This window comes from Pseudorca crassidens, chromosome 4 (genome assembly GCF_039906515.1).
Source record: "Pseudorca crassidens isolate mPseCra1 chromosome 4, mPseCra1.hap1, whole genome shotgun sequence".
Taxonomy (NCBI): domain Eukaryota; kingdom Metazoa; phylum Chordata; class Mammalia; order Artiodactyla; family Delphinidae; genus Pseudorca; species Pseudorca crassidens.
In genome coordinates this window covers 85,292,996-85,319,144 of record NC_090299.1, presented here as the reverse complement: position 1 = coordinate 85,319,144, position 26,149 = coordinate 85,292,996, and the positions used below count along the sequence as shown (strand labels likewise).

Here is a 26,149-nt window from a genome sequence, read left to right as displayed (position 1 = left end):
AGATATTTTACTAAAGTTCAATGAACACTTATTTTCACACAAAAATCTGCATATGAATATTTATATAGCTTAATAATTTCACAAAACTGGAAACAACCCTAATATATTTAAATTGGTGAATGGATAAACAAACTGGTACCTCCCTACAGAAAAAGACTATTTATAAATAAAAAAGAGTGAGCTCTAATACACAACACTTGTGTGAATCTATACATTATAATGAGTGAAAGAAATCAGTCTCAGAAGGTTCCATACTGTGATTCCATTTATATGATATTCTGCAAAAATGTTAAACTATAGGAATGGAAACAGATCAGTGGTTGCCAGGGATTGTGTGTGAGAAGAAGGGTTGACTAAAACCGAAGAACATAGGGCTTTTTTTGAGATGATGCAACTTTCTGTGTCTTAATTGTGGTGATAGTTGTCAAAACTCATAGAACTATACACCAAAAAGAGAATTTTATTTATACAAATTAGGTAATTTTTTAAAAGAAAGAAAAATAACCCCTGTACATAAGATATATCACACTTGGAATCATTCAGTTCACAGCTTCTTCTATATGAAAAGCTCCAAAAGGGCCATACTTTGTTCTCAACACTAAGAATTCCTAGCCCAAGTACATGCAGCTACCCTTCCCTCCTTAACTACTCCGAGTTCTCATGTGAGAGAACATGGGCTAACCTCCTCCAGGATTAGAGACCACATGAAGAGAGTGGTTCAGCCAGCCCCAGCTGACCACCAGCACCAGATGTGCAAATGAGCCCAACTTGGACCATGCAGCTCCAGTCAAGCCACCAGCTGGTTATAGTCCTGTGAATGACACCAAGTGAGACTAGCAGAAGAACTGCCCAACTGAATCCAATCCAAACTGCTGATGTGCAGAGTCGTGAGCAAATAAAACGGTTGTTGATTTAACCACCATGCTTTAGGGGCGGTTTGTTACACAGCATTAGATAACTGACACAATATCATCCATAGAGGAGGCAAATTATATTGGATCCCTCACCCCTTTTTTAAAAAATTATTTTAGAGATGTTACAGGAAATCCTTTCATCTCTGGGGGAAAAAAAGAAGCACATTAATAGCACATTCCCAGAGATTTCTATTAGGTGGTATTTTCCTGCATAAAGCCCAGGCAATGTATTATGCTGACATATCCATAATAACATGTTCATCCTTTGTGGTTATATTTTAAGATGAGAGGGAGAGAGCTGACGGGGCCAATAATCTGTAGTTGACAAAGTGAGACTAAGGGGGGACATGGTGGCAGTTTTTAAATATTTGATGGTTTTAAAGCCAAAAGTTGTATTAATATGTATAAGTTAAAGGAAGAATGTTTCAGACTCAATAGTAGAAATAATTATCTAAAATGAGAGCTGACCAAAAGTGAACTATGCTGCGTTAAAAATCAGTGAGGTGACTGTCATTAAGAATTTACAAACTGGTCACATCTTAGAGACGTTTTCTGTATTGAGTGTGCAGGTGATTCCTATACAGAATGGGACACTATACTGGATAATTTTCTAAAGTTCCTTCGGACTCTAAGTTTATTAAAATTATTTGGCATCACAAGAGTCATACCCATGTTTTAAAACTTGGACATTTAAAGCTTGCCGTCCTTTTAATTAGTGAGACTTTCCAGATATGCCCTGATGCGGTAACCAAACCAAGTTGTTTTGCCTCATAATCTGTAGATATTTTTTCTCTCCTGCTTACAGCTTGTCAAGTGACCATGTGCACCAGGGATTGTTTCAAAGGATGGAAAGAAACTGTCACATCCAGCCTGCCCTGCTTTGCCAAAAACTGCACTACAAACAGGGCTTTGTGGTCATGTGAACTGTGTACTTGCACTGGGTCTCATGCTTGGTTTAATGGTCTGCTACCACTGTTTTGAAATTCTTAATAACTTATGAACAAGGGGCCCCATAGCCAATCCTAACTACGATCTTCATCTGTAGTTCCTCACTACCCACCCACTACTTGTTATCTTGCACTCTGCCTTCTGCCTTTACAGTGGAATAAGACTGCACTCTCAATTCATCTGTTGCCTACTGGCCAATCCCCATAGTGTCCCCTTAATCCTCATCCATTTTCATGTCTCAAGCATCTGACATTGTTGATAGACCATACCTTTAAATTCCCTGTTTGGTTTCTGTGACTCTGTATGGCTTTCTTCTCATCAAATTTGTTTGATAAGGTTGAGTAGAATGATGGAATGAAGTTAATAGTCACAATACATGCCTCAGGATTTTTTTCTCTAGAGTGGGCCTATACTCCATCCACCAGGATTTATTGGTACTTCCCTTATTTTCACAGGGTCAGTGACAAAATGATTTCCAAATGGATAAATTTAAAGGCTGAACTATATAATCCTACCTGGTTGGTATTACAAATCATATGTAGGTTTCTTTGTTGTTGTTTTGTTTTCCTTTTCTTAATATAGCAATGAAGTGAAGAACATACCAAGGGTTTCATCAGTTGAATATATAAATGGTCGTAAATTTCCTCGAGTCTCCTTCACGAAATAATCAATGACGCTGAAAAGATTTGGGAGTGTTACCTGTATACAGAGAATAAGAGAAGGTCAGTGTCACCTGTGTAAAGATAGAGTAAGAGAAAGCTCAAATGAAATCTAATGGAGATTACTGTGTATTTCCTATCCTCCAGAAAATCGTGTCAATTCCTCACTTCAATAGCTTACTGAATGGCCAGGGTTTTACCTACCCATGCATTTTCTTTCTCCTTTATAACCGTATTTAATTCCCTATAAAGAAATTACCCCTTTCCTATTGTATACAGTTTGGTGGACAATAATTAGTTACTCTGCTCTTTCCCAGTTACTGTATGAGAATGTGATTCAAGTTAGGCCCAAAAAAGCTCCCTTCCTGAAATTTGAACTTGAGTAGAGGATCAAGAAAGCAGATTCCTAATCAGATGATGCTTAGTACAAGTAACTGCTTCCTAGTCCCTGAAGGTTTTCTAGCCTTCCAGTCATTCTATGGGCTTCCTATGTTCTTAAATTCTTTTTTTTGCTTGTTAGCCACTTTCTTCTGCTTGAAACTAAAGACCCCTTTAAAGCCAGAGAACTTAGCGTTTTAATATCTCATTGTAACAGGCTAATTTACTTGGCTAGGAGTAACTAAAATGTCTTGCTACCCCCTAAGCCAATATTTTTTGGCAAGTAAAACCAGGTTAAACCTGAATATCCCTGGTAAACTTAAAGAGGAAAAAGAATTCACAAAATGACAACCTGGTTGAAGGGTAGGATTGAGGAGTATGAAAGGTGAAAGAATAATCCAGGCTGTTCACTTTGTGTACACTGGGGACTGTTGGGGCTAATGACAGATAAATGAGCCCCAGTTCACCTGTTGCAGAGGCACATTCTTCCTCCCCAACCATTGCTTCCAGTCACTTGGTTATTTGAATTATCCTTCAGCAATCTAATTCTCTGTTTCCTTCATTAGAATTTCTGAAAAAGCCCAGTCAGGCGTGGACATGAGAACTGACAATCTCTGGGAGGCATTTATGGCAAAGATGCAAGTGGGGTATATGAAGCAGCTGCTGTCTTGCTCTTGGTAAAGGTCTGCACTCTAAGGGTTATGGCCAGAACATAAGAAATTCAACACTACACTCCCTTTCTCTGATCAATACAATGGGCCTGGAGAGGCAGAGGAACTAGGAGCTCAATTTTAGAGAAGATACCATAAACATCTTCAAGACCTATCGAATCCATTTAAGTGATAGCACTTTCCTGACTCAGTCTTCCCACCACTGCAGCCTGACATTACAGATGCTTCCTTTCCCCAGCATCCCGGACCACAGGCCACATTACTTCATTGTCATTGGCTGAAACCAGTGTAAATACCAGTTTTTCCACCTGTATAATAGGTGTTACCTCAGGGTAATGATAAAGATTAAATTAGATGGCGTGTGTGAAGTATTTGGCTCTGTGCCTAACATAGTATCGAATGGTTATAACTACAAGTCAGTTGGGGTAGGAGAGGGGTTGAATACAAGGAAGAAATCCTTTCTTCACTACTTGGTACTATCAAGAGGGGAATTTCTGAACTTCTGCATGGTGGGTATTAAAGGACCAGGCATTTAAAGATTTTTTTTCCCATTAGAAATAAGAACATTGGGGGCTTCCCTGGTGGTTAGGAATCCACCTGCCAATGCAGGGGACACAGGTTTGAGCCCTGGTCCGGGAAGATCCCACATGCCACGAAGCAACTAAACCCATGCGCCACAACTACTGAACCTGCGCTCTAGAGCCTGTGAGCCACAACTACTGAAGCCAGCGCTCCTAGAGCCCGTGCTCCGCAACAAGAGAAGCCACTGCAATGAGAAGCCTGTGCACCGCAACGAAAAGTAGCCCCCACTCTCTGCAACTAGAGAAAGCCCGCGCACAACAACGAAGACCAAACGCAGCCAAAAATAAATAAATAAAATAAATAAATTTATAAGTAAGCACATTGGAATACTTGTATACTTCTAATTAGAAGATGTAAAATAGATGCTTAACAAAAATATTTTTCTCTCCCTGAGATAATTATATTGATAAAGATCTTCAGAGAAAGAAAGAAGTGGGAAGAATTGATAGCAGATGATCTACTCTGCCTCCCCCACCTGCTCTTGCATCTCATTTCTCACCCTGGATGTCTGCTACCTTCAGGACCCGTTAACATGGCTGTTTTTCGCCAGCACTATGTTCCTAGGCAAGGAGTCTGCTTTCCCAACTTACTTTGAATTCTATAAGGTAGGTTTGGGAGGAAGCAGGAGAAAATTAATCAACAAAAAGGAAATAGTTACTTACAGGTTTTTCCAATTCAATAGTGTAGTTTTTTCCTACACTCATCACTTTGTAGTGCTTGATTCTTGGCAGGCTAAAAAAAAAAGAAAGTTCATCTTCATTTAAGTATACTATTGGGTCAAATCAAAATAAAGTGAGTATAAAATATCACCTGTACAGTAAAACTATGTTCCCATTACTCTAGTTTTCTATGTCTCTTTTTGGGGGTTTATACACTAGGGATATAGGAAACCTGGGTCATTGAGTGGATGCATGAGAAAGAATGAGATGAAAAAAGGAATCAAGAACTGAAAATCTTTCAGGCAGAAACGTTTTTTAAATGCCAGTAATTTATAAAGTAGACAATATTATAAAATCCTATGTAGGTATGTATACGTCAAATCTATATTCTCTATATTAAAAGGGAAGTAGAAAGAATTACTGAAAGCAAATTACTTTCTTCATCACTATTCCTATCAGAATGCCCTCAATAGCTGTTCTTCCTGCTAGCCATATACCACCGTAGATAATCTGCCAACTTCAGGGCTGACTTAGAGATATGGACATGGTAGGTGTTAAGTATTATACAAACATATAGGTGAGAATGTAAGTATAGTAGGTGAATCCTAATGTCTTCCTTTTATGTAGTGACATAGCACTAAATTATTAGCACCCTAGAGATATGGTACTTTTTTACTAGAACTGCTTAAGAATAAGGAGCACAATCAATTCACTTTTGTACTCCAGCATTAGGCACACAGTAAATATTTATAAAACTGAATTTTAAAAAATATTTGGGGGACTTCCCTGGTGGCGCAGTGGTTAAAGATCCACCTGCCAATGCAGGGTACACAGCTTCAAGCCCTGGTCCGGGAAGATCCCACATGCTGCGGGCAACTAAGCCCGTGCACCACAACTACTGGGCCTGTGCTCTAGAGCCCGTGAGCCACAACTACTGAAGCCCACACGCCACAACTACTGAAGCCCACATGCCTAGAGCCCGCGCTCTGCAACAAGATAAGCCACCACAATGAGAAGCCTACACACTGCAACGAAGAGTAGCCCCCACTCGCCAAAACTAGAGAAAGCCCGTGTGCAGCAACAAAGACCCAACACAGCCAAAATAAATAAATAAATAAATTTATTTATTTTAAAAAAATATTAGGAACCCATCTAATAGTGCTGTTTGCTAGAACTAATTTATACTGAGAGCAGAAATCAGTATGTTTGCCTTGATTCATATGGCAGTAGTGTCAGGACCAAGACTTTTTCTAATGTTGAAAAGTTAATAGCATTTATTACGCCTCCATTGCTTGAAAGACAAACTAATTCAACATCTGTCCAGTTTACAGAAACTGCCTGAGAAAAATTGTTTATCAGGTTAAGTTTGTCTACAAGGCCTCCCACGTTCTTTTTCATCACTCCTCTCTCCATTTCCAGGTCACATTCCTCTGGGACTGAACTACAATTCTCCTTAAGGGACTCTTTCATCATCTACTGTGATATCCAAATCTCTTAATTGGATGTCACATTGGAAAACAGCTAATAATTTTTTCCAATCACTATAGAGCTTTATTCTCAAAACATGGGATAAAACCTAACCAACCCTCTTCCCTCCTAAAGAAAACCAAAAATAATTTCCTAGTGCTGAACCTTCAGGAATCAGTCACCGGCTGGTGAAGGAAAACTTCGGATGGAGGAAATCCTACAAGTACCCTCTTTTGGGGTGGCTGGCTCTGGCCTTGTCTTTGTCTCTACATGAAAAGACCTTTATAATCATACTCTTGAAAACTCTCACCAATTTCCATTAGAATTCTTTTATTCCTATGACATAAGTGATTATTATTCCTTGGAAGACTGATAGAAAGCTTGAAAGGCATGACCTTTATAACCAGAAAGATCTAGGTTCAAATTCTGGTTCTGTTGTATGAACTCTCTGAGCCTCATTTCTTCACCTATAAAATGGAAATGGTGATGCCTGTTTCACAGTGCTGTTGTGAATAAATGTGTGAAAAATCCTTACTATTGTACAATGTCTGTCACATGTAGACAGTAAATTATAACTATTTTTTACTACTTTTTAAATGCATTTTTTTAACTTAGTAGTTTCTGTAATTCTCAGTTTCTTCACTTGTAAAACATGGAAAATACTGTCTGTCTCAGTTTTTATTGTGCCTGAAGGAAATGTTTGTCAAGCACTTAACAGAGCACCCACAAATGTACCCCATAAGTGGGGACAGTGATTGTTAATAATAGCCATCATATCATCATCATCATCATCATCATCATCATCATCATCCATGGCAAAGCTGTGGGAGGAAAAGCAGCAATAGTTAACAGAGTCTCTTGGAACTTTTGACTAATAGGACTAAGTGCTAAGGCAGAAAATAAGGTAGAAAAAAAATTCCATTGAAGTCACTTAGGTTTTGACTCTCATTTCAGACCTGTGTTTTTCTTTCATATTTTTTTTCCAAAGGAATAAAGAGGGGGAAAAAACTAGATTGATAAAATTTGCTATATTGAGGTTTCCTGATTACAACCTCAAAAAAGAAGTAACCTGTCTTTAAAAAGATATATGTGGCCTTAAATATGGTTATAAATACTGTTCTTAGCTCCTGACCCCAGTTTTTGCAGAGGAATGAATTTTGGGTAAATATTTTCTATTGCTTTCTTGGCTAATGGCTTTCCAAAGTGTTTATACTTCTAGCTTGCCACGTACTCATAACAATTTTAAGAAAACAAAACTAAATTATGAAGTTTGTTGTAAGAATAGCTTTATGTCTTATGAATTCACACACCACTGGACTGGGTAAAAGTGGATGATATTTTGCATCAAGAGAGGAGTCACCTGATAATTTGCCATTGAAGGACTTTTGCTTCTTCCTGAGAACTAAAATCTTTTCTCCCACAGTTGATTTGTTAACAGATGGAGATAATTTTACTTTCAAGTACTGCTTTGTAAACCAACTTGTCCTTTTTAGCTAGTGTTTTACCAGGCACACTGGTCTAAACTTGCATGGCTGAACATTTCTCCTACAACCTGTAAGAGAGTGAATTGGTTTTGTGGGTAACACAGGTGCTTCCTAATAGTCTAGATTTCTGCCAAAGTCTTTACAGACTACTGCAATACAGTCTAACCAGCTAAACTTCTACTACTCTCTACAACTGCCATTCTTTAAAATTGTGACCTGTTAAACAGAATATATTAAATCCAGGCATTTCAAAAGACCTATTTTGAGGCATTAGAGAACACATAATGATAATCCTTAACATCATAGATATATCTGGCTCATAAGGAATATTTGTGCAAAAACAGTTAAAGTTTTTCCTAGCCACTTTCAGATATAAACTATTCCCCAAAGCCTAAATAAGCACATACTGACTCCAGTGTTAGAATGCTCTAGTTTGACCACTCTACCTCACTCCTTGCTTTCTAAATATAAACGTTTCTTGAGAGTGGAGGGATGATCAGTTTTATGAAATGTCATAAACTTTTATGACTGTTAGCTGTACAAGCATGAATTTCTATGTGAATTTAAACTGGAAGTATGTTTACTAAAAATAGACATGTAATTTTGATATGAACTCCTTTGCCAGACTCTAATGAGGTTAAATATAACTTAAATACAATATGAATAAACACTGTGACATTAGATCTATATCCTAAGTATAGAAACTCATTGCATTTGGTCACAACCCATATTTACAACAGAAAACGCTGTTATTTCTCATAGCTCACTCGTGCGGAAAATGCAAATCAAAAGTTGGACTAATTTAGACCACCTTAAAAGAGATCTTGCTGCTATTGTGCAGGAAATATACAGTCTTTAAAGAGCCATTAGATCTCAGGATTTTGTTTATTTCATGCAGAACAGTAGCACAGGGTTCACGTACAAATGGATCAAACAATCCAACCAAGAAAAGTATGAAAGAAAAAAGTCACTTCCTTGTGTGATCTAATTTAACTTTCAATCAGTTAGATTAAATTTCTTTTTTAAAAAATCTGTGAGAGCTGCATAGCACAGGGAGATCAGCTCCGTGCTTTGTGACCACCTAGAGGGGTGGGATAGGGAGGGTGGGAGACGCAAGAGGGAGGAAATATGGGGATATATGTATATGTATAGCTGATAACACACCATTGTAAAGCAATTATACTCCAATAAAGATCTTTAAAAAAAAATTTTGTGAGATAATTTTTTTTGCTAATTAAGAATTATTAAAATTTTTTAAAATTTCATTTACAAAACCTTAAGGTGGCTCAGAATAAAACCCAAAAGATATGCAGTACTTTATTAAAAAATATGTAAAACGTTATTGAAGGGCATTAAAGAAGAGTTAAATATTGACACACAAGAGGACAAGATCTCCAGGTAACAATATGGACTAATCCAAAAGCATGTCCTCAGGGTAAACATGAAGTTGTGGGTTGGTGAGTACAATATATCACTTCCATAAAACTTAAAAACATAAAACAATGCTATACAATAACTGTGGGACAAACATATGTAGAAAAAGGAGAAAGTAACCTAAAGTGTGTACCTTCCCAGGACAGTGGTTGGGGGTGGGGAATGCGTATGGCGGGAGGCGGGCAGATATGGAGTGTTTGGTTTGTCTCAGGGAGGATTTGAAACACGGCAGTCTCAGCTTCAGATCTGACGCTAACAATTCCTCTAGGCTTTATGCCAAGTTCATGGACTGCTGGTGGAGAAGGGCCAGAGGCTCAGGGTACCTGCCTCCCACCCCGACCCCTACCGCCGCCCTCGAGCCAGCTCCTAGCTGAGACCGGCTCCATCCAGTCACTGCCCTGATCAGATGCTCCTCAGGTAAGAGGCGGGCCCAGGAGCCACCTCGCCATGGACCTGGGTTCAGCTGTGTGACTTTGGGCAGGCTACTGCCCTCCACAGGCTTCATTTTCGAATTTTGTAAAATGGGATGTTATGTGGAATAAATTTGAATTCAGTTTTGTATCCTCTTATTTTTTAAAGTGGAAGTAAACAGTTAAAAGACATTCTGTATTTTATGTGATATTCAATTTCCTAAACCCAAAAAAGGACAGACTCCTTTACCAGGATATACTAAATAGAAAATTTCACTTTTCTCCCAGGAGTTCTTATAAGCTCACTGATATTTAATGCCAGTCATAACTTTTATTTGTTTTGGATTTGTTTCAAGGTAGCCAATTAAATTATAAATCAAGTAAATTATCATGAATAATCCATGATATTCTATCATATTAGTTGAAAAACCCTTAATTCCAAATGTTAGCCTATAATAGAAAAAAAAATGAAACCACAAGATGATTAAGCTGACATAGATATTCATTGTGGAAAAATACACACACACATACACACACACAAACACACACACACAGATTCTCTTACTTCACACAGACTCAGGATCTGATTTACCATCTAACATTCTTGCCACATGGCTAGTGTATAAAGACAAGTCTCTGTATATATGAAGTAATTGGCAAGTGAATGAAGCTTCTTGGGTTGTAGATCATACTAGCATTGCAGCCACATGCCATAATTTTAATTTTGTCCTATAAGTGACTATTTTCTTTTTACTGCCTTTATTCACTTGCCAGTGTCTTCATATTTAATCTATTTAGAATTATTGATATTTATATATGGATCAGTAGCTAGATTCCTAGATAGATGTGTTATAGCTTAAAAAAAAATAGAATATTATCCACAGAAAGAATGGCAAATTCAAGAATCAAAGTTCTGTTTAAGCTCTTATATGAAAGATAATCATGTACTGAATATTTTCATTTAGGACAAAAATCACTATATTTCAATTATATTATCAGTTGTAAAAATGTTAACTAAGCCAGAGTCCCTATTGAAATGCAAGTTTTTATAGACTCTGAGGGAAGGAGTAGACTTTAAAAGATACAATCACCATCGCTACACAGAAAAATCAACTTTTGCATGTAAATGTTACTGACTTTATCAAAGGTAAACCATTTCACTAGAAAGAAATTATTAACCTTAACAAGAGGCTCCTAAGTGATTCTTTTTATAGAAAAGTCAGATTATGTCACTTCTTTATTCATCAGAGGCCAACGGCCTCTCATTATCATTCACAGTATAACTCTTTTCCCTACAATGACCTGTAGGGCTTAGAGCTGTCAGCCCTACCCCCACTTCTGGAATCTCATCTCCTAACCCTTTCTCCTTGCTCACTCCACTGTAGTCCCAGTGGCCTCTTGTGTTGTTGTTGTTCTTTTTTAAATTCCAAGTGTTTTTTTTCTTATTTTTTAAAAATTATTTATTGATTTATTTATTGGCTGTGTTGGGTCTTCATTGCTGCGTGTGGGCATTCTCTAGTTGCAGAGAGCGGGTGCTACTCTTCGTTGCGGTGTGTGGGCTTCTCAGAGTGCAGTCTCAGTAGTTGTAGCACACGGGCTTAGCTGCTCCGCGGCATGTGGGATCCTCCGGGACCAGGGCTCAAACCCATGTCCCCTGCATTGGCAGGCGGGTTCTTAACCACTGCGCCACCAGGGAAATCCCTGGCCTCTTGTTTGTGAACAACCCAAGCCTTCTCCTACCTCTAGCCTTATGCACTGGTTGCCTGGAATGCTCTTGTCCTACATATTGGTATGGTTTGTTCCCTCACTTCCTTCAGGTCTCTGCCTAAATGTCAGTTAACAAAGGAGGATTTCCTTGACCACTCTATATTAAATAAACAACAACAGCAACTAGAAAAAATTTCTCTCTATATCACCTCTGAGAGTTCCCATCTCCCTCATCCTGCTTTATTACTTCCATAGACCTTATCATCATATACATGACTTTTTTTTTCTTTTTTTTTTTGTGGTACACAGGCCTCTCACTGTTGTGGCCTCTTCCATTGCAGAGCACAGGCTCCGGACGCGCAGGCTCTGGACGCACAGGCTCAGCGGCCATGGCTCACGGGCCCAGCCGCTCCGCGGCATGTGGGATGTTCCCGGACCGGGGCATGAACCCGTGTCCCCTGCATCAGCAGGCGGACTCCCAACCACTGCGCCACCTGGGAAACCCCTGCACTTCTTATTTTATAGTAAATATTATAGTCAATGAAAAGTCTATTTTTTCAGCAGAAAAAAATTTGGCAGTATATACAGTACACCAAGATGCTGAAAGAGAATATCTCTGAGTGGTGGGACAAGGAATAATTTTAATTTTCTTTCATTTATCTAATAAATATGCATTACTTTTTTATTGAGAAAAAAAGAAAAAGAAAAAGCAGTCTAGATGCCTTTTAACCTATCAGTCCATCAGTTGTCCCTGGTTTCAGCTGAGTGATGGCTAGCAGGTTTCATTGATTATAGTACAGAAAGAATACACATCAGAACCTGATGTCAAAGATGGTACCAGGACAAGTTTCATTGACAAGAAGATGAACATTCCAGGGTTCACAGTCTTAGTCACATTTTTCAACAATATAAGAGTTAAAAAACAAATGTAGCCTGTTGCTGACTTCAGGATGTTCTGTGCCTCTTCATTTCCAACAACACCTTACCACTTTACACATGTCTTCCTCAAAGTACGAGCCCAAGACTAATCACTGATTGATCAATTGAATAAAGCATTCAGGTATTTTAAATCTTTGGTATAATTTCCTGGTAGAAACTCAGTCAATCATAGAGTTGCATGGTGAAAAAACCTCTTTCCTTCCTTCTACATAGCAGTTTTATTTAGGTTTGTTCTTTGGAAAAAATCTATTTAATCTAAAGGTGTGGGTGGAGGGAGATTTCCTGTGTGGTAAGAGGCTTGGTTCAAATCTGCATTTTGCATTTTGTGATATGACATAGAGGAAATGTGACATGTACTCATAGATATACTGTATATCCACAAGACAACTTATTGTCCCTGGTTTAACGAGTCCAGTGACTAACTCTCCTTGATAATTAGAAATTAATTTTAACAATCTAATAAGTAAACTGAAGTTCATGGTGCACTTACGCTGGCATAGGGTTCAATACATCCACATACTCTTCAATTGGTTCCTTCCCTTTTTCAGGAAATGAACTCAGTGTCCGCTCTGTCTCAATTCTCCTTTTCTTTTCCCTAAGGCTTCATGCAGTCTAATTACGTGCCCAGGAAGGAGTGACACATGTAGGGGAACTGACAGCTGAAACCAATTAAAGCCATAGGCAAACAAGAAAGACAGCAGAGTAACTGGTTTTAGCAAAGATGAGCCTGTTCTGGTCCTAAGGAGCTTCTGTTACCTGACAGACATGGATGGATTGTATCATGAATAGAGGATTTTGGTGTTTTAGAACTGCCTCTAAACCAGCTAGAACCTGCACAGGGCGCCTGACTAGAAAGAAACATTCCTTTTGATCTGGTCCAAAGCTAAGTATACTCACCTGGCACCACAAGCTGATTCAAGTAACATCAAACCTCTCATTTTTTATTCTGAGCTCGCTGGATCTCACTGCCAGGGAAGTCCTGGAGTGCCTGCAAGTTGCCCAGCTGTCCCACAGATAACCTGGAATAAGCTCCACCAACCATATGGCAACATGGGGTCAAGATGGAACTGTTCTTTAAATGACTGAGAATCAGCAATGAGAGGTCTATATTTTCGTGTGTTTGTGTTTGTATTTTGAATTTTCACTCACACATTAGGATTATGATACTGCTCTATTAAATTTTTAAAAAATCTTTTCTAGAAATGTGTTTGGATTAAGTCACCTATATTCTCCTGATCTATATTCATACCCCTAATTTAGACTTCATTATGACCAGCTATGTACTCTTAGAAGTTATAATCTAAATGGTAAAATATTTTTCTTCATGTGACACAACCTAGCCTATATTTTGAGGCAGCTGTGTCTGAATATCATCTTGATCTCCAGAGTGGGGTGCACGCTTTCCAGGGGGTGTATAAGAAAGTCCTTTGGAGTCTGGGAAGAAAACACTAGAACTTCATTTTCTATTTACACATTATCTTATTAATTCCTATTATTGTTTATATTTTATCACATGTGTGTATATATATGAAATTTGAGACTATCCTTCTGCATAACTAATAATCAGTAAGTCTATTTCCCTTATATACCAATCCTGAAAAAAATAGTAGAATGAGGAAAAACTAATGAAGCAGCTGTTCCTTATTAGTTACCTATTATGCCCCAAGCATTATGCTATTGCAAATCCTCACAGCAATGCTACAAGATAGGTATTGTTATCCCTACTTTACAAATTTAAAAAACAGGCTCAGAAAGATTAAATAACTAGTCCAGAGTCACATAGCTAGAAAGTTGTGGAACCAGGACTCAAACTCCAGTTTAATTAATTCAAAAGCAATGTCTCTGTACTTTGAACTATAGTCTGTGTTTCTCAAACTTCTACTAAAGTTGCCCTAACAACAGCATGGTATAAATGTATATACAGAGTGATCTGGGAACATAGTAAAAGACAATATTTATAGAGCACAACATTAGAGGCAAATTGTTATCTTTTGATAATTCACATGAATTTTATTTTAATTCTGTACCATATCTATGTACATTATAATTTAAAAAATAATGCTTTTTATCCTTACCTCAAGGAAAAAACTAAGAACAAATCTTTTTGGCCAAAATGTCAAGTATAATTAGTGTTCTAGGAAGATGCACCCCAAGTTTTTTCCGGTGGTTTTAGTGTATTCCTTGACACCTAATCACATACACTTGGTAAGTGTAAGAAGTGCCAGGCCAAACACACGATGATGCCTTTCCACAACAGAGGGAGGGAATGTGTTTCTCCCTCCCCTTAAGTCAATATGCCTTTCACATATCTAACGGGCCCACTCTTCTACCTTCCTATGACTTTCCTACATGGTAGTTGACCCTCAAACTTTTACTTGTTTTTGGCTGAGAGAAAGAACCAGCATCCATCATCTTGGTAAAGTGCAGTCCTTATTTCATGTGAATGCAAGGCCTTTACTTAGAAACTAGCTTTGGATAAAGTCTGTATTTAACTGACCCTAACAAACATTGGAAGTTTTCATGTCCTCTAAGAGTATTAGAAAACATGGTGCTCCTTAGGGAGCTGGTTAGTTATCAAAGTACTTCATGTTTATTAGACAGTTGCTACAGTAGTTTTATTTAAAATAATGGTAGTTATTTAAAATAATGGTAGTTAACAAAAACAAAAAAAACAAAAAATAATGTCCTTCCTACCTCTGTTATTGTGAGAATGAAGCCTCTCCATTCTTCCCCACTTTCTGTGCTGTCTAAAGATATAGACAAAAACAGATAAAGACAAAAAAAAGAAAAGACATGAATGACTATGAACACTAATACTTTTATTAACTTCAAGTAACTTTAGAATTTCATATGATTGTTTTATAAGTCTCGAAATAGTGTAAGCCATCAAAACCCAGCAAGATTGACAAAATGCATATTCTTCTATTGAAGCACATTGCTTTAAAAAGTCAGTTGTATTTTTAAACCACTTACAATCAGTTAAAAGGAAGAAATAATTCATTTTTCTTTGTGCTTAGAATTATTAATGTGTATTTGTTATGAAATATTTCAATAATTTCTTTTGTAGGAAGTACATAGCTTTAATCTGTTTGCTTATTAAACAAGTAAAATTTTACATATTAGCTCGAAAAAATTTAAATGTTAGCACACTTATTTCTTTAGTATGTCAATTCATGGTTACTCGCCCCATTGGTATTTTTTTCTTTTTCTTTTTTTTTTGCGGTATGCGGGCCTCTCACCATTGTGGCCTCTCCCGTTGCGGAGCACAGGCTCCGGACGAGCAGGCATGGCTCACGGGCCCAGCCGCTCCACGGCATGTAGGATCCTCCCAGACCAGGGCACGAACCCGTCCTGCATCGGCAGGCGGACTCTCAACCACTGCGCCACCAGGGAAGCCCCCCACCATTGGTATTTAACACTAACTGGCTTTAAGTTTGAGGCAACCAGGTAGGACCAATGTAGTTACTTCCCATTACCTTAGTAGTTAGTAAGTTACCTTAAAAACTTCCAATTCTTAGCTCTAAATATTACTAATACAGCCAACATTTATTAAGTGCTTACAAGTGGCACTGTTCTAAGCGCTTCACATATATTAGCTGATTTAATCATGACAATTTTGCAAAAAGTACTCTTTTTAAAATTTCATTTTATAGATTTATTCATTTAGCAGATACTCACTGAGTGTCTTTAAGTTCTGGGCACTATTCTATGTACTGGTTTACATCAGAGAATAAAACAAAAATACTTATTCTCATAGGGTTTAGGGTCTAGCAAGGGGCAATAAATAATAAACATAATAGTGAGTAAATGTTATAGTGTCAGATGGAAATAAATGAGAAAATGTAGAGAAGAGTTCATAGAGATTGGGAATGCCATTAAGGGTTTGGGGAGGGGAAACGAGTTGCAATTTTAATAAAGTGGTCTAGGTAGGCCTCAGTAAGAGGGTTACATCTGAGTAAAGACTTATGGGTGAAGAAACTAAGGCAATAAAGAGGATAAGTAAATTGTCTACAATTACACACTAACAAATAAAACAGCTTGTAGTGGGATAACTGAGGACATGGAAAGGAGACGTGACCCATGAGCACCCCCCAGCAAACTGGGGGCTGGCGAATAAGCCAGAACTGCAAACAGTCCTGATTGCTTTGAGCCCCCCCGGCAAACCGGGGGCATGCGAATAAGCCAGAGTTGTGAACAGTTCTGAATGCTTCGAGTGCCCCCCCCCGGCAAACCGGGGGCCTGCAAAAGAAGCATTGAGTGCTTTGGGCACTGATCCATGAGATGTCCTCAGTATAAACAGAGTGGTGGAAACGCAAGGAGATGTCCTTGTGCTAGTTCAGTATAATCAAAATAATGGTGGGAACTTTGTGCTGTTCTTGCGCTCAAGGACGAAGCATGGCAGGTTCTCACGAAAGCCAATTATTGCTTGTATAACTAATAAAAACATAGGTTTCTGCTTTGGCACTTCTGAAATGTTAAGAAAACAAGTCTTAAAGTGTAAACCTAGATAATGCTTTAATAAAAGTTACCACAGCAAGACAGACGGCGCTGTTTTGCCTGAGCGAGCGGCAGCCCTCTACTGCTGTGCTTTGGCACAATTCATCTCGTGTGATGAGCTTACTTTCGGCCCTGTCCTAAGAAACTACAACAACAGCTAGAGTTCAAATCTAGGCATTTGATTCCAATCCTGTGCTCTAAATCACCACATCAGAATCATCCAGGGAGCTTGCTTAAAATGCAGATTCAGAGGCCCCGGTTTGGGGATGTGGCCTTATATTTCCTACATACAAGTGATTCCTGGTACACTAAAGCTTTATGACCACTGCTTTCAAGGTAAATCCAAGTACATCTTATTCGGTTGCAAGTTATTCTCTTTATGTTGTAGTTGTTGGTTGACTTTCCTTGGCTCACTTTCAATGCCAATTCAAGAAAAAAATCTTTTCCTATATAGGTGCTGGGTATACAGTGGTGAGTTTAACAAACAGATCTCTGCCTGTGTGGAATTTAGCGTTTTTTGAGATCATGCTTTCACTGCTGAGGGCACGCATTCAATCCCTGGTCAGGGAACTAGGATCCGGTAAGTCACATGGCATGGCCAAAAAATAAATAAAAATACAAATAAATAAACCAAATTAATGGAAAACCAGTTCAACAGCCACTGTAAGTTGCTTTGGTTTGTCAATTTGCAAGTCAATTAATCCTTAATATACCAATGTTCAAATTATGTCTCCCCCCAGCCCCAAACCTACAAAATGGCAAAAATCCTGCTAAAATATTATTGTCCAGTTAGACCTGTCCACAACTTCCAACATCATTGTACCACTGCACCATTACAATAGAAATCCTCTTATAGAGATCTCAAGTTTTAGGTGGTGAATAATGAATTTATAGGTAAGAAAATGTAGTAGAAAAAGTGTTTGGGCAGAGGGAGAGAAGCCAATTTTGCTAGTAACCAGCTCTAGACCTTGAACAAACCAGTTAACTTCTCTGGGACAACAGCTTCTTCACTTCTTGTCTGAAGAGCTGCAATAGGCTTCTTTCCAAGCAGCCTCTTACTTTCCACTCTTTTTCTCTCTGAATCATTTACAATGTAGTGTAATCAAGTTATTCCCCGGTTTCAAACATTTTAATGGATTCTCAGTGCTTTCAGATTCATTCTTTTATTTTTTCATCAGCACTAAATATTTATTGAGCACTAACAATGTGCTCAAGCATCACAAGGTCATTTGTAATAGGGCCGTTTTAAATCGAGACTCCTTAAAAATACTCTCTCTTCTAGTAAATTTGGTTACTCCCAGTTGTCTTAATACCTCATGGTCTTTCCCATCACCTCATACCTTTCCAATCACCTTGCTTCAGTACTCTTCCTTCTTCTTGTTAATACAACTCCCTACTTATCCTTGAAGACCCAGATTGAATATATCCTTCTCTATGAAGATTTCCTGAAGCCTTCCCCATTCCCAAGAGGAATGTTTATCACTCTCACCCTGCATTCCCATAGCATTTTATGCATTTTTAATTACAGTGTTTGCCCCATTGTATTTTAGTTATTGGTATAGCCTCTGCATCAATAGGAAACGGAGTTTTTCAAATACAGGGGTTGTGTTGAAGTCAAGGTTGATAAGAAGTAGATTGCAGTAACCATTTATTAAATGAATAACTTCCAGCTGAAAAGTTTTATGATTCTAATTTGGAGAGTTCTTAGCCTCCACTGTGACAGGAGTTTCTTTTTTCTGATATATGTGAACATTGGTTGACATATGATTCTTTTGTTGCCATGTATAACAATCATGTTATTATCAAATTCTTGAAAATACACCAAAATCCAGCTATTATAGCCATCATCAGCATCTGTGTCACAGGAATTTGCTATACATCAGCATATATGAAAAATATAACTGAAAACTTTGAGTGAAGTATAATGGATTAACTCATATAAAATCAAAATCTCAGTGCTCTTTTGAGCCATCTATGTTATAATACAATTAAAGTGAATGAATGCACATTTTTAATAATATTTAAGGATCTCTAAAATACTTTACTATCCATTTGATTCAATCAGTAAACATGAATAGGAGCCTCCAATCCCTTTCCAGTACTTCTAACTTTCTGACCTTTGTTTTACTTAATGTTTATTGACGATTTGTCATTTGCATCACAATTCATTGCAGTAAATTTTGAAGATATGTGAACTGTATACATTTATGTTTACAATCCATAAGTGAAAACACAGCTTTAATTTTAATGATTATGTGAAAACTTTGTGCCATAGTGAGTCATTATTACGCAGAAAATGTTTCTGCTAGGTCTTTTGGGACCGAAAAAAAAAGAAAGGTAAAGAATCACTGTTAGCCAGCGAAGTGACATTAGTAGCTGTCAGAGTGGTTTAACTCGCTAAACTTATTAACTGTAGGTTGGTGCCTTACCTCCATTCCAACCCCTTCTAGTGTGTCATTCTTTACCACAAAGACTGAAAAGCTAAAAACTACATTTTCCAGACTTCTTTGCAGTTAGAGAGGGTATGCATTCAATGTTGGCAAGGCAGAGGAGAGACAGAATTCATTCTTTCCCAGCCTTTGGTTTTTCTATAGGCGATTACGGTCTGTAGGCATCTGATTTTTCTGTGGCAATGTTATAAGTCCCAGTGTCTGATCACTAGTTTCATGGGTGTTGATAGTCAAGGCATGGAACAGTGGTTTTCTGATAATGATCGGTGTGAAGTACAGTGTGCTTCTGAAGCCAGAAGCAGTAAGGAGGCTTCTTGCTCAGGAGGCTTCTTATCTGTGGTGGCTTTCTTGACATGGCAGTTTTGTAATTATGGTGGCTTTCTGATTATGCCATGTCAATATGGTTCTGCAGACTCCAGCATTAGGACCAACTTCCCAGTTTTCAGTTTGCTTCATGCAGCTGGCTCTTGGTGGGTCAGTTCTGCAGTGTATCTTTGGGAATCATTCCTGAAAGCCCCAAATACATTATTTCTCCATCCCCCCCCAACAATTATGTAAGCAGACAAATGCCTAAATTAGCTATCATGAATTTATGTAACTTATCCCCAGATTAATACAGTTTTCCAATGTCTATAGGAAGAGGTGAAAAGTTATCCTAACATTGGAGGTTCTCCATAATCTAGTTCCATTTTGCAAACATAAGCACCTTTACAATATCTCACAAATTTTCTGTGTCAACAGCACATCATTTCTGCCTCACATCTTTGCTTGCAGTTTGTCTTCCTATTTCTTTCATCTTGTAAATCTCTTTCTGTTAGGTATTGCCAGCAAGCTACAGTTTTGGCATTTTATTGTTTACAAATTTCTATAGGCACTTGAATTTACAAATATCTTATATATCATTTCCTGTGCATACTTAGCTTAAAATAATTTCTTATTTTTTTCTAATTATAAGTGGAAAACTTATATACGTCTCAGACAAAATAGAGAAACAATGAAAATCACATGTTATTTCACCATCCATACCATTAGCACTGTTTGGATGGGTACCAATCACTTTTTTGGCACTTTTTCTCTATTTGTATATATTTATGTAATCAAGTAAATACTGTAATGATACTTGATAAACTGCATTTTTCAAATAATGTATCCAGAGCACATTTCCAGGTCAATAAGTATGAAGGTACATTATTTAAATTTTTGCCCAGTACTATCAAAGTAATTTAAGTCTTTGCAAGGTTAAAATTATAATGCAGAACTATATCAAACTTTTGAAAATGTAAGTATGTTTTAAATTACAAAAGCTCCTTTTTATGAGATAAGAATTACATTGACTAGAAGTAAACTGGAGGCTACAGAATGGAGACTTAAAGAATAGAGATTTGTTGTCCCCCGTGTTCCTGTTAAGAGAAACAATGTATATATAATAAAGTATAATTGCAACTAAGAATCAAATGGTTGGTGTCAAGGTAACTTAGGAAACTTAACACTGGTCAGTTTATACAGCACTTTAAAATTACCAACTTAGTGCAGACCTTTAAGACCCTGTGCATAACATTGTTTTTTGTTTTGTTTGTTTGTTTGTTTTTTGTGAACGTTGCCGCCACGTATCTGCATATTGCAAGCATACTTTATTAACTTGGCAATTACAGTCCAGTAGAACCTTTGAATCCGAGAATAATTTTGTCAGAAAGGGCTACTAAAGTGACTGTACTTAACAGATGGAGTAAGAACATGAAGAGTAAGGACATTCTCTTACATCAACAATAGCATTATAATATCTAAGAAAATTTATAACCCTGTCATGCGATAATCGATATTGTAGTTTTCCACTGTTGCTTAAAGCTCTGTATAGCTTCTTTGATCTTAACCAGACTCTGATCAAAACTCACACATTGCATTTGGTTGCTATGTTTTTCTCTCTCTCTGTCTCTCTCATGTTCTTAATTTTTCAAGTCAAGTTAATTGAGGTATAATTTACAGCAAAAGTTACCATTTTTTGAGGAGCACAGTTCTAAGAGTTTTGACAAATACATATAGTCAGGTAACCACCACCATAAACAAGACATAAGTTACTTCCACCACTGCAGAAAGTTCCCTCCTGGCTCTTTGCAGTCAGGGTCTTCTTCCGCCATGACATCCATCCTCTGGTAACCAGTGATCTCATTTCTGTTCATATAGTTTTATATAGTCATGTACAGGGACTCATACAGCAGATGGCCTTTGATGTCTGGCTTCTTTCACTTAGCATGATTTTTTTTTTTTTTTTTTTTTTTTGCGGTACGCGGGCCTCTCACTGTTGTGGCCTATGCCGTTGCGGAGCACAGGCTCCGGACGCACAGGCCCAGCGGCCGTGGCTCACGGGCCTAGCCGCTCCGCGGCATGTGGGACCTTCCCGGACCGGGCACGAACCCGTGTCCTCTCAACCACTGCGCCACCAGGGAAGCCCGATTTTTTTTTTTTTAAATATTTATTTATTTGGCTGTGCTGGGTCTCAGTTGTGGCATGCGTGCTCTTGGTTTTGGCATGCGGGGTCTAGTTCCCTGACCAGGGATCAAACCCTGGTCCCCTGCATTAGGAGAGCAGTCTTTTTTTTTTATTTTAATTAAAAAAAAATTTTTTTATACAGCAGGTTCTTATTAGTTACCAATTTTATACACATCAGTGTATACATGTAAATCCCAATCTCCCAATTCATCACACCCCCACCCCCACCCGCTGCTTTCCCCCCTTGGTGTCCATACGTTTGTCCTCTACATCTGTGTCTCTATTTCTGCCCTGCAAACTGGTTCATCTGTACCCTTTTTCTAGGTTCCACATATGTGCGTTAATATACGATATTTGTTTTTCTCTTTCTGACTCACTTCACTCTGTATGACAGTCTCTAGATCCATCCACGTCTCTACAAATGACCCAATTTCATTCCTTTTTATGGCTGAGTGATATTCCATTGTATATATGTACCACATTTTCTTTATCATTGGGAGCTCACAGTCTTAACCACTGGACCACCAAGGAAGTCCCTCAGTATGTACTGAGATTCATCTGTGTTGCTGTGTGCCTCAGTAGTTTATTTTTACTGCTGAGGAGTATTCCACAGTATGGATGCATTGCAATTTATTTATTCATTCACCAGTTGATGGGCACGTTGCCAGTTTGGGTCCATTATGAATAAAGAAAATTTTAAGTTGTAATTGCAACTATGTTATAATTTCTAGAACAAATTGATTTTTGGAGTGTCATTTTTAAGGTCTATTCTTTAAGATAATTTTAACAATTACAAATTTGAAATTATCTGCAACATAAAATCATAAGTAACTAAAAGTTTCTACTTCTCTTTCAAGCTAAATTTCTGTATACCTTTTTCTCCATATACACATCTAATACACATAGTTCCATGGATACATAAACACACACACACACACACACACACACGCACACCCCTTACATAGATAAGTAGTTGTGATGGAAAACTTCAAGATTTTAGTCAGCTGTCATGGCAATTCATAGGGATTGATCTTAATGTTTTTTTGGAGGGGAGGGGCCTGTAATGACAAATCTGGGTTTTATAAACATTACTCCATCAACTAGCAACCCTATTTTAGGATGCTAAAATTATGGAGGGGCTAGTAAATACTAAGACAGATGCAGAGGGAACTGAAAAGTTTGGGAACTGTGGAATCTGCATAACTTTTTATTTTCATAAGGGTGCAGCTCCAATTTCTCTCTAGAACAGACCAGTTCATTATCTACATACCCCTTCATTCTATACCAGTATGTCATTTCATTTCAAGTTTCTCAAAATACCTCTGAGAGTTACTGTTTCCAGTGGAAGCTGGGGGATATAATTTTACACGTGGAACTTTACATCTATGACTATGCTTGCTAAAATTTCTCACTGAGAGTATAGTGATTAAGTGCTCAGTTCTGGAGTCAGAATGCTGGGGTTCATCCCCAGCTCTGCTGTTTAATGGTAGTGTGACCTTGGGCAAGTTACTTAAAGACTGTCCCAGTTCTGTTGTCTGTAAAATGTGGATATTAGTCCTCTTTTCTCATAGGAATGTTCTCAGAATTAAATAAGTTACTTCATGGTGAGCATTTATGACATAACTTGCCATACAGTATGCACTCAATAAACGATAGTGTATATTATTAACTATTCCAAATGTGAGACCAAATTAAATAATGTAGTCTGGTTGGCAAAACTTCTCCTAGACCAAGTATAAAAATCTCCATAATATTGATAACACCAATAGCATTATTTATTGAATTCTCACTATGTTCTAGGCATTTCAACTAGATCTTAAAAGGAATTAATCCATATCTCAACAACTTTAACGTTGTTCCCATTTTACAGACAAGAGAGTTGAGAAACTTATAGTTTAATTAACTTGCCCATTATGGCAGAATTAGTGGAGGAGTGTGGAACTCGGGCTTGTCTGATTTCAGAGTTAATTCTCCATCTCTCTTTCCTACAAAAAAAAAAAAAAAAAAGAAAAAACTTCTTAGCAGGTGATAACATTTGTTAAAGCATTGCAAGTTTTAAAAAATTTATTTGCTCAACTCTTGGTTAAGGAATTTATTCAATAAGTAATGCATTTTTATTACCTAGTTATTGACTATATTCCCTACACTGTACATTTCATACCTGTGACATTTACTTTGCAACTGAAGTTTGTACCTCTGAATCTTCGTCACTTATTTCTCTCCTCCTCCCACACCCCTCCCCTCTGGCAACCACCTCTTTGTTCTCTGTATCTATAACTTTTTATGTCTTAAGTTTGCTCATTTGTTTTGTTTCTTAGATTCCACATATAAGTGAAACCATACAGCATTTGTCTTTCTCTTGTCTGACTTACTTCATATAGCATAATACCCTCTAGGTCCATCCCTGTTGTTGGAAATGGTAAAATTTCATTCCTTTTTATGGTCCAGTAGTATTCCATTATTTATATAAGTATATAAATATATATATATGCCATCTTCTTCATTCATTCATCTGTCGATGGGCACTTAGGCAGCTTCCATATCTTGGCTATTGTAAACAATGCTGCTATGAATATTGAGATGCATAAATCTTTTTGAATTAGTGTTTTTGTTTTCCTTGGATTAAATACCCAGGAGTGGAATTGCTGGATCATATGATAGTTCTATTTTTAATTTTTTGAGGAATATCCATTCTGTTTTCCATAGTGGCTGTACCAATTTACAGTCCCACCAACAGTGCACAAGAGTTCCCTTTTCTCCACATCTTTGCCAACGCATGATTTTTGTTGTCTTTTTGATAACAGCCATTCTGACATGTGCTTGCAGTTTGTCTGCAAGTGATATCTTGAAGTGATATCTCCTTACGGTTTTGATTTGCACTTCCCTGATGATTAGTAATGTTGAGCATCTTTTAATGTGCCTATTAGCCATCTGTATGGCTTCTTCGGAAAAATGTGTATTCAATTCCTCTGCTCATTTTTTAATTGGGTTGTTTCTTAGATGTTGAGTTGTATGAGTTCTTTGTACATTTTGGATATTTACCCCTTATTGCATATATCACTTGTAAATAACTTCTCCCAATCAGTAGGTGGCCTTTTCATTTAGTTTATAATTTCCTTCGCTGTGCAAAAGTTTTTAGCTTGATTTGGTCCCATTTATTTATTTTTGCTTTTGTCTCCCTTGCCCGAGAAGAAAGTAACCCATTTTCTGATGTAAATTCCCTTGAAAATTTTTATTAAATCATAAAAATAGGTCATAGCTTCTTAGAATCACAAAATGGTCAGGTCTAGTCTTCAGAGCATCTAACTTAACTTTCCTATTATGTAATTAAGGAAACTGCCAGAACGGTGCCAGAGCTTGTCCTACATGACATAGCTAGTCCACTGAGCAGGTTTCAAGACTCCTGATTTAGGACTCCTTTCAGGACGTCACACTTAAATGATATATACTTACACAGATCATTTTGTTGGCAATGCCTCACAAAAATATTACCCACATTACCCACATATTTGGAAAAAAGAATACCTCATCCATCACCATTTTTACTGTACCATTATTGCTTTCAGAGAGATGCATAAACCGGCTGGGGTGTGGGTGACAGAGCCTACACAGTAAAACATTACTCTTCAAAGGTCTTCTGCCTCTTATCCTTCCAAGTATTACTTTTTACTTTATAAGAGAACCGTCAGGAAGTTTTACACCTTCTCTGCGTGGGAAGGAGAGAGAGACAGGGAGAGAGACAGAGAGGGAGAGGGAAAGAATGAAGCTGTGGTAGGGAGGGAGAGAGAGACGGGGGAGGGAGGGGGGAGAGGGAGGGGGAGATGGAGAGAGGAGAGGGAGAGGGAGAGAGAGAGAGAGAGAGAGAGAGAGAGGGAGGGGGAGAGAGAGAGAGAGAGAGAGGGGAGAGAGAGAGAGAGAGAGGGAGGGAGGGAGGGAGGGAGGGAGGGAGGGGGAGAGAGAGAGGGGGGAGGGGGAGGGGGAGAGGGAGAGGGAGACGGAGAGGGAGAGGGAGAGGGAGAGGGAGAGAGAGAGAGAGACTATGAAACTGTGGGAGTAAGGGAGTAGGAGTCACGTGAGATGGGGGAAGGGCTACGACGTAATGGGGCGGGGCTCTTGGGAGGAGGAAGGCCGGACTGTGGGAGAGTACCAGTGAGGGGGCGGGCCCCTAACGGCTTTCTTCGTTTGGAGTCGAAGGGCCCATTCTGCGCATGTGCAGCCCATTTTAAATTGCGTAGTTGGATGCGCGCGAGTGGGCGCGCTCCCGGGCGCGCTCGCTGGATCGCGGCTCCTTAGTTCCCGCCATCTACCGCCTTTTTCGCTTAAGGTGCTACTGGGTTTCCGCCTGGCTGCTCTTCGGGTGACTCCGTCCTCGCTGGGCTGCCTGGAGCTGCGGCCCGTGTGAACTTCCGCCCCCAACCCCTGCGCGGGCTGAGCCGGGCCGGAACATGGCCGCGTGGGGGCTG

General features: G+C 38.4%; 2 protein-coding genes across 7 annotated transcripts in view; one reads left to right on the top strand and one right to left on the bottom strand.

Annotated features, from left to right (window-relative positions):
• Positions 1–1,022: 1,022 nt before the first annotated feature.
• Positions 1,023–25,989, bottom strand: STAP1 (signal transducing adaptor family member 1). The gene is given in 9 exon segments (XM_067734628.1): positions 1,023–1,057; positions 2,465–2,561; positions 4,815–4,884; positions 6,995–7,099; positions 12,743–12,848; positions 12,851–12,911; positions 14,947–14,999; positions 16,353–16,491; positions 25,918–25,989. Coding segments are annotated over 9 exon segments (738 nt in total).
• Positions 25,869–26,149, top strand: part of CENPC (centromere protein C) — a 91,290-nt gene continuing 91,009 nt past the window's right edge. For 2 of the 6 annotated variants that reach the window (XM_067736172.1, XM_067736175.1), the window contains exon 1: positions 25,875–26,149. In XM_067736172.1, coding sequence (XP_067592273.1) covers positions 26,132–26,149 — 18 coding nt within the window. In that variant the 5' untranslated portion in view covers positions 25,875–26,131. The other 4 variants (XR_010943054.1, XR_010943053.1, XM_067736174.1 and 1 more) reach the window with 4 other exon arrangements.